This window comes from Malus domestica, chromosome 13 (genome assembly GCF_042453785.1).
Source record: "Malus domestica chromosome 13, GDT2T_hap1".
Classification (NCBI taxonomy): domain Eukaryota; kingdom Viridiplantae; phylum Streptophyta; class Magnoliopsida; order Rosales; family Rosaceae; genus Malus; species Malus domestica.
In genome coordinates, this window is record NC_091673.1 from 14,269,116 (window position 1) to 14,278,130 (window position 9,015).

Consider the following 9,015-nt stretch of genomic DNA (forward strand, 5'->3'; position numbering starts at 1 on the left):
ACAATTAGCTGCACTATGACCTTGTTGAGCACGCAATTAGCAAGTGATTGTAGAATAAGAAGCTCCGTTGTTAAACTATGAAGTGAAATCATGTACAACACATTTAGGATTAGAATACCTTTGGCCTTGATTATACTGAAACTTGCATGTGCCCTTTGATTTTGAGTAAAAGGATTGATTGTGTCCATTGCCTCCATTGCATCTAGAACTAGCATAGAAACTAGAATGACCATTGCCTTGAAAACCCAGATTTTTTTGTGTAGAGCCATTTAATGCAAATGATCCTTGAGCATAATTGGCAGTTACTGAGTCTTTGGAACCCAGTCTTTGATCATGTGCCACCATAGTAAAGAGGAATGGTATTGAAGAATTGTTTTTAACAAAAGCTTCCTCTGCAAGCAATTGGGATCGAAAATCTTTGAGACAAATAACATTTTCTCTGCCACGGATCACACATCTAAAGGTGTTGTACTCGGATGGCAAGCCATGTAGAGCAAGAATAACAATGTCCTCATCTGCAAATGTGACTCCAATAGCAGCAAGAAAAACTCTTGCTTCCTTGATTCTTTGCAAGTACTGAGTCACAAAATCAGTGCCTTTCTTGATGGTATAAAGATTTGATTTCACTTGAAAGATTGCAGCCCTACTCACGATAGAGAATTGTTCTTGAAGCCTAACCAATAAATCTCTTGCACTTGTGCTACCAATAGCATAAGAAATTGCAGAAGAGGATAGGGTTGCAGCAATGAGATGCATAAGTGTCATATCATGCATTTTCCAAACCTTGTATTCCTCTGTTTCGGTTCTTGAAGATGAGACACCAGTCGTTACCTAAAATCTCCAGAACAGGTAAAAGGAAATTAGGAAGGACACATATTTGTGCCATCAACAAACCCCATAATCCCATGACCTTCAAGCATCAATTGCATCTGAAAGTGCCATTGAAGGTAGTTGGTCTCATCCAACTTGACTGAAACAGATGTTGAAATGGATGAAATTAACCCCGTGATCGGTGATTGCAAGATCAGAAATTGACTCGCAGTAACCATGTTGATCAGCTTTCTCAGAGAACTTAAAACAAACACTTGGTGTGCAAGAACTTGCAGAAAACAGATGGCAGAAATGGGTAAGAATTACAGCCCAGAAATTCACAAAAGAAATCACAGAAAGATCGTAGAAGAAAGAAATAGGTAGCGGAAGCAAAGAACTAAGGATGGAAATGGCTTGCAACGAAGCTTATTCGGCGATGATACCATGTTAATATGAAGAAATGTAGAAGCAAAAGCAAAGTTTTAGAGAGAGAATAGAAGAGGACAGAGAAATAGGAATTCTATATTTCTTAATGATCAAGTTTACAATGATTCATGTGAAGCTTTATACTCACAACAGTACAATACAATCCTTAACTATATTAACTACTGACAGTTATAACAATCTAATATACTATTGTAGTATTAAGTGACACATGTCCTAATCTCAACCATTCACTTATACACTTAACGTTCCCGCTCAAACTCATGATTGGAGGATCCAAGCATGAGGTTGGAACAGTGAGTTTGAATGACTGCAAATTGCCGATTTGAAGAGGCCAATTGATCAACTACCTTCTCTGAAGTTTCTCAAACTATACTCTTTAAGTTGCGTTGAGCACACCAACAATGGCACCAACTGTTCTTCCACTTCTAGTTTGGTTGATGGGAAAAGAGAAGCATTGTTTTTTCCCTCTTGAAAGAGCTTGTACTTTATGACTTGCCACTCTTGAGCAGCAAGCACTGATGGAAAAAAAATTACGACAATGGAACAAGAAGTAAGGCGAATCAGCAGTTGCTATAGTTTCCTTCCCTCACCAAATGACAATAATGGACACCCCCAGTTTGCTGTCGATGCCAATGCTTCCACAAGTTGAAGAACTGATTATGGTCAATATCACTGACAAGCTCCTCAAGTCAATGGTGAAAGTAGCAAAAGCAGCTTCCGAAAGTTCAAAAGCTTCTTCTTCCTCCTCCTCCTCCCTTGCTAGGTTGAAGTCTCTGAGAATCAAATCCTGCAATGATCTCGTGTCTTTGCCTGATAACAGGATGTGTAGCCTCACTTCTCTTGAGCTCCTGGAGATTGTAGCTTGTGAAAATTTTAAATCTCTACCTAAAGAAATGTGTTGCAAGTTCACTAGGCCAGAAATTTAGAAATGCAGAACTCTGCATCATCTAGTGACAAAGTGATAAAGGCATCAGCTAAGGAGATTTTTTTTTTTTTGGGGGGGGGGGGTGTGGGGTTGCGGTTTATACAACATTGTTTTTGAATACTTCGTGGAGTGATTCATCGTATGTACTTTATACATATTATACTTGTAGTCGTTTACTAAATATACATAGAAATATGTAATTGTTTGAAGGATCCGATGTTTTATATATCATGTGATCAGCACAAAGAGAGGTATGCAATGCAACTTGTACCAAAAGCCACAAGCTGCTGTAATAATACAATGATTTATTTCAAAGATCGAAGCTGAAGAATTACACACATTGCCTACTTTATTTTCCCCAGTTCTTGACAAATAACATGAAAAAAAAACTACATAATTCCCCTTTAGTTGCATTCTAATGTTGAAGGACTTGAACGAAAAACTGGTAAACTGCATTTATTTACAAGCGCAGAGTCCCCAGTTATGAAATCTTTCTCAGAGAGCCACTTGAGCTGCTGCTAGCCTAGCAATAGGTACCCTGTCAAAGAATTTGAATCAGAAATTTGATCTGGTTATAGAAGTAGTCTATTAAACTTAACTAGATAGATGAAAGAAAAAGAAGACCTGAATGGAGAACACGAAACATAGTCTAGTCCGGCCTCTGCGAAAAATGCAACAGAAGAAGGGTCTCCACCATGCTCTCCACATACTCCAACCTGTTTATTCATAATCACCGTCCAATAGTATCATCATCACAAGAAGAATGGAGCAACGTAATATGTTGAATCATCGACATCACGCTAGTCTGTGATAGAATGCTTAATATCGTTTCATTGCTGGTTACCTTTAAGCTAGGCCTAGCTGCGCGACCCTCTTCTGTGGCCATCTTAATGAGCTGCCCGACACCTCTTTGATCAAGTACCTATAGTCAAGAAATCGGTTTGAATTATTTTTCGCTCCCTTATAAGAGGATTTTGGTAAACCTAGCTATCTGCAATGAAGCCTGCATGGACTTGCATAATATGCGACTAACCTGGAAGGGATCGTTTTGAAGAAGGCCTTTGGAGAGGTAAATAGGTAGAAACTTGCCCACATCATCTCTACTGTACCCAAATGTCATTTGTGTGAGATCATTGGTCCCGAAGGAGAAGAACTCAGCTTCCTTTGCAATCTACCGTGATCAAAGAAAAATATGATATTATTCAGCAGAATATGAATAATTTTTAATCTACATTGAAATAACAAAGTCAGCCTATCGATTTAGCCTTACCTCATCTGCAACCAGAGCAGCTCTAGGGATCTCGATCATAGTTCCAACTTTATAGGTCACGGTGGTACCCATCTCAGAGAACACTTTCACTGCGACACTGCGAATGAGACTCACTTGATGTCCCAGTTCCTGAAAGGCAAAAATTTGATTCATAATGAAATCTCCCTCACTTTGCATTTCTCACAAATCCATACAAATGAATTATGAATCCAGCATGTTTACCAAAAAAAATAAATAAATAAATTATGAATCCAGTATCGTAAATAAATAACGAAAGTGAGGAACATGAATGCAGGATCATGCCTGAGGTATTCCGACAAGGGGAACCATTATCTCGGGGAAAACTTTGACACCCTGGTTGCTCATTGTGACAGCAGCTTGAAAGATTGCACGCGCCTGCATTTCCGTGAGCTCTGGGTACGATATCCCTAGCCTGTTGACACATTACAAGTTCTTCATTTGAAGTTTATCAACTAATTTATGCATAGAAGCATTCACGCAGTGAAAACATGTGACACTGAAATATGAAGCTTTTGTCATAGTTCCAAATAACATGGATCTAAATTCATAGGTAACTAGTTTATTGATGCATGTGAAGTTACTAAAGTGAATGAAGTTCATCAGTTAAAGGATGTTTTCCGCAACAATTAAAATTCGAGTAAATCTTTAGATTGGAGAGCCCATGTGAAGAATGAAGAGCCACTGAACCTGCAGCCGCGGAAACCAAGCATGGGGTTTACTTCTGATAATTTCTCAACTCTTGAGAAAACTTCGTCCTCGGTCATGCCAGTCTGTGTAGTTAGTTGGCCGACAATCTGTTCCAAGTTACCTTCTGGAAGAAATTCATGAAGTGGAGGGTCTAACAGGCGGATTGTTACTGGAAGACCTGAAATTTCATAAATCACGTGATAAATAAGCTACTAAAACTAGTTAAAGCAAAATATTGACAAAATCTTAAATCAGATTTGCGAAAAATACCATCCATTGCACGGAAAATTCCTTCAAAGTCGGATCTCTGATACGGTAGTAAGAGGTCCAATGCTGCCTTCCTCTGTTCAAGTGTAGCTGCCATGATCATTTTTCTTACCGCCTTTATTCTATCATCCGAAGCAAAGAACTGAAACATAAAAAACATGAGAAATATCAAAAGAGATCTACAACCTGACATTATTTGTTAACCAGCCATACATTTTAGCAACAACAAATAATTACCATGTGTTCTGTCCTGCAAAGTCCAATCCCTTGTGCACCGTTATTTCTTGCTGTTATTGCATCTTCAGGCGTGTCAGCATTTGCCATCACCTGTTGCAACATTACCATGAACATTGTTAGAGAAACCAGTACTCATACCAGTGAAAAGGAAAAACAGAAGAAAATAAGTCACCTTGAGACGCCTGACTTTATCAGCCCAAGACATAAAGGTTTCCAAATTGCCACTCAAAGCCGGAGGAGCAAGTGGCTGTTTTCCCAATATGACTTCACCAGTGGACCCATTGAGTGAAAGCCATTCTCCTTCATTGACCACCGTTTTCCCGATCAAAACCAGCTGTATAATCAATGAACAACCCTCATTTATGCCATGACTTGATACTTCACAGAAAGAAAAAAAATATTGTTTACAAGGGAAATTGTTATAACCACCTTCTCACTGTCATTTACTCGGATGTCAGCGCAGCCAGAAACACAACATTTACCCCACCCACGCGCTACAACAGCTGCATGAGATGTCATTCCACCTCGAGCTGTCAAGATTCCGGCAGCAGCATGCATACCCCCAACATCTTCGGGGCTAGTTTCTGTCCTTACCTATAATTATGCACAACAACAATTCTCAATGATGAATCAGGGCCATGGCTCAACATCTTCCGGTAGAAAAAGATGAACATTTAGCTTACCAGGATGACTTTCTTTCCTTGTGCATGCCATGATTCAGCATCTTCTGCAGTGAACACGACTTGTCCTACTGCTGCTCCTGGAGATGCAGGTAACCCAGTGGCGATCACTTTGTCTTTGTAAGCAGTTGGATTTTCAAACTAATCAGAAAAAAATTATACACGAGGAAGTCATATATCCATGGGTACATTATACAAATCGGCCTATGATTTGTGACTTAGAAATCAGCATAAATACCTGTGGGTGAAGAAGTTGGTCAAGGTGCTGTGGTTCCACCATCTTGATTGCAGTGTGCTTATCCACAAGCCCTTCGTTAGCCATGTCTACAGCTATCTTAATCGCTCCTTTACCAGTACGCTTTCCAACACGGCATTGCAACATCCACAACCTATTTTCTTGGACTGTGAACTCAATGTCCTGCAAATGTTGCCCATGCTTAAAAAAAACCATATGTTCCAATAAACCAAAAGATGTGAATGTAATACTGATAGGAAGGTCATATGTGGAAATGATAACTCTTACCATCATATCTTTGTAATGTTTTTCCAGAATTTCACAGTTCTCCACAAGCTCCTTGTAAGCTTCGGGCATGCAATTTTTCATAGCATCCACGTCTTCTGGTGTCCTGATCCCGGCAACTACATCTTCTCCCTATGCAATTCCAATTTTTGAGCTACTCGTATAACCCTAACAAAAAACAGTCTATACTACTGTCGACTTGGAAAGAGAAGTTCGGTATATAGAGTGGTATAAAAAACCTGAGCATTGACTAGGAACTCGCCATAAAGCTTCCTTTCACCGGTGCTTGGATTCCTAGTGAACAGAACACCAGTCCCTGAAGTATTTCCCATGTTCCCGAAAACCATGCATTGAATGTTAACCGCAGTTCCCTTCAAACCAGTTATCTGATTGATGCTCCGGTATTTAATGGCCCTTTGGCTGTCCCAAGAATCAAACACTGCTTTAACTGCCAAGAGAAGCTGTTGTTTTGGATCTGCGGATATGCATGGGGACAAGGACATGTAAACATACAGAGTTGCGCTACGAAAAAGTGGGAAATATGAAGTTGTCAGCGGTTTAATTTGTACCTGAAGGGAACTTTTCTCCCGTTGCTTCGAGATAAACATTTTTGTATTGTTCTACCAGCTCTTTAAGATCAGAAGCTGTTAGCTTTGTATCAAGCTTAACTCCTTTTTTACCTTTTAGTTTTTCCAATTTCTCCTCAAACGATGAGTGTGGAATTCCCATAACCTTCAAAAGTAAAATGGGTGAATTTAGAATACATCTTGAGAAAAACATCATAACTTTTCACATATGAACATTGTGAAATGCATCAATAAAACCACTTACAACATCTCCAAACATGTCTAGGAAACGTCTGTACGAGTCATAAGCAAAGCGCTCTCCGCTTTTTGCGGACAAACCAGCAACCACCTTGTCATTGAGTCCAAGGTTGAGGACAGTGTCCATCATGCCAGGCATGGAAACCTAGGTACATAGCGTGAAAATCAGTTTGTGCACGACATAAACTAATTCTTGTTAAACAGACTGTAGTCCATTGTGCCATTGCTAAAATAACTACAGAAGCCATAAAGGCTGTAATTAGAAGAAAAAACTCTTACCGCGGCACCAGAGCGTACAGAGACGAGAAGAGGCTTGGAAGAATCACCAAGAATAGCACCAATGTCCTTTTCCACACTCTCCAAGCCCTCTAATATCTCCTCCCACAAACCTTGTGGTAAGTCTTTGCCATTGAGCTGATAATCTCTGCATGCTTCTGCTGATATAGTAAGTCCAGGTGGGACGGATAGCCCAATGCTAGCCATTTCTGCCAGGTTTGCACCTTTTCCTCCCAACTACAATGCATCAGCATGATAAATACAGAATTCAGTTACGTAGCATAGACATTTGTTCGACTGAGATAAAAGTAAAACTCCTCTTGCAAATCGGGGCGTACAAAATGCTAGCATTTCCATTTCTCATACTGATAGCATGTCGAAAGTGAAGTAAAACTTACCAATGACTTCATTCCCTTGTTGCCTTCACTCTTTCCTTTTCCGAAAGTAAATACTCGCTGTGGAAACAAAAGAGAAGCCTTTTAGGAACTACTGAGGCACCTTGAACAAAATGCTTGTGCATAGTTCAAAACTAATCAAAATGATCATGATAATTAGTAATAGAACCGCTCAATATAAGCTCTATTTACATTATTTTTTTCCAGGTTTCCGATGTGAGACTTTACAATCGTTGACATATATGTCACCAATTATCACTCTAATACCAAGTTAAAACTAAAGAATCCGACTCAAAATTATTTATGAACGGATGGAGAGGTCCGAGATGTCCCAAGGATTAGAATAATCTGAGGCGGGATTTTTATATTTTCAACAGAAGGATACAATATAAGTACCTTTTTGATTGCTGGTGCACCTTGATCTGCAACTGGGGACAGAACGGAGTTTGATTGACTTTGTGCTGGCTCATGCTTCTTTAGGTTTGGGTTCGTGGTCCCGTTTACTTTCACAGTGGAAGGCATTTTTCCAATCTCTCCCTGCTTGAAAAACCGAAGTAAATATTACCAATGTATACAAATCATACAACAATGTTTAATTGATGAGTACTAGTCAACTTCTAAGCAATATAAAATAGTTTTAATTGAAATCATACTAATTGGTTTGAAAATGGAATTGTTATAACCACTGCAACATAGTCATCATGCACTCATGCGGCCTTGATATTTGTCATTAGGGAGAAATGCATGATGGATTATTTTGGAGGGCCGATCAGCTCCCGCACAGAGAATTGTTTTGAAATCTTAATAGAATCATGATAATGGATTAAAAAAAGAGAATTGTTATAAACACTGCAAAGTATTTGTCTTGCACCCCTCCACCCAGGTAAAATTCATTACGGACGAGTGCATGATTGACTGTCTTGGAGTGCCAATAACATCTTTGAAGAGGAAATTTGTTTTGTATCAAAAGAGTGAAACAGAATCCAGTTTCATTCGAATGAATATGCACATATACATACTTGATGAAGATCGGATCAGAAGAAGAGTGGAGAACTGCCTGCAGAAGTTGTAAAGAGAACCTGAGCTACAACTCCTGCTTTGCTTGCGACTGTAATAGGGTGTGATGAATTATAGCGTTAATTCCTCCTTTTAAAGCCACAAACACGACGCGTAGGTGATGACATGTAAGAAATCAAGCATTATCAGCTATTAATTATTTTGTTGTAAAAAGTAATATTCAGAGCTTTTTTAGTTTGTGATGAGTTGAATACGAAGATCTAGATTCGGGAACAGTCAAGTTTACTAAATCAGCTCTTATCGTCTGGATAATGAGTAATTTTTTTTTATATAATATTAATACCTTTGGAAATAAAGCTGTTATTAGGGTTGACAGTGTCTGATGATGACTTGGCAAACTCGCGAGTCCAAATCTGTATTATGATATAATTTCTGACCAAAAAGGCAGCCGACCAGAAATCGGCTTCGAGATACCGAAGACGGTGGTTATCCGTGCGAGAGTGCCAACGTTATGCCATGTGACCAGCAAATAGCACTCTACCACCATGTTCCTCGTTCGATGATTCAGTTCAGGAGGCTCGGTTGCCACCAACAAAACCTAGCCAATAACCACCTCATTTTAGAAATAATCGCATTTCT

General features: G+C 39.3%; 1 protein-coding gene across 2 annotated transcripts; it reads right to left on the minus strand.

The window, feature by feature from the left end:
- Nucleotides 1–2,382: 2,382 nt before the first annotated feature.
- On the minus strand, nucleotides 2,383–8,552 carry LOC103424027 (pyruvate, phosphate dikinase, chloroplastic-like). 2 transcript variants are annotated; one of them, XM_008362091.4, is made up of 21 exons: nucleotides 8,379–8,552; nucleotides 7,756–7,896; nucleotides 7,363–7,419; nucleotides 6,968–7,201; nucleotides 6,696–6,833; nucleotides 6,434–6,596; nucleotides 6,104–6,339; nucleotides 5,868–5,996; nucleotides 5,583–5,762; nucleotides 5,348–5,485; nucleotides 5,094–5,258; nucleotides 4,837–4,998; nucleotides 4,665–4,754; nucleotides 4,431–4,569; nucleotides 4,161–4,338; nucleotides 3,756–3,885; nucleotides 3,453–3,581; nucleotides 3,216–3,353; nucleotides 3,027–3,104; nucleotides 2,807–2,898; nucleotides 2,383–2,720 (listed from the first exon to the last, which is right to left on the minus strand). In XM_008362091.4, exons 2-21 carry the CDS (start codon nucleotides 7,879–7,881, stop codon nucleotides 2,678–2,680), a joined length of 2,745 nt encoding a protein of 914 aa, XP_008360313.3. In that variant the 5' UTR covers nucleotides 7,882–7,896; nucleotides 8,379–8,552; the 3' UTR covers nucleotides 2,383–2,677. The 2 variants fall into 2 exon arrangements, with proteins under 2 accessions (XP_008360313.3, XP_017184676.3); XM_017329187.3 differs by having other exon boundaries at nucleotides 7,756–7,899; nucleotides 8,379–8,513.
- Between the last annotated feature and the right edge of the window lie 463 nt (nucleotides 8,553–9,015).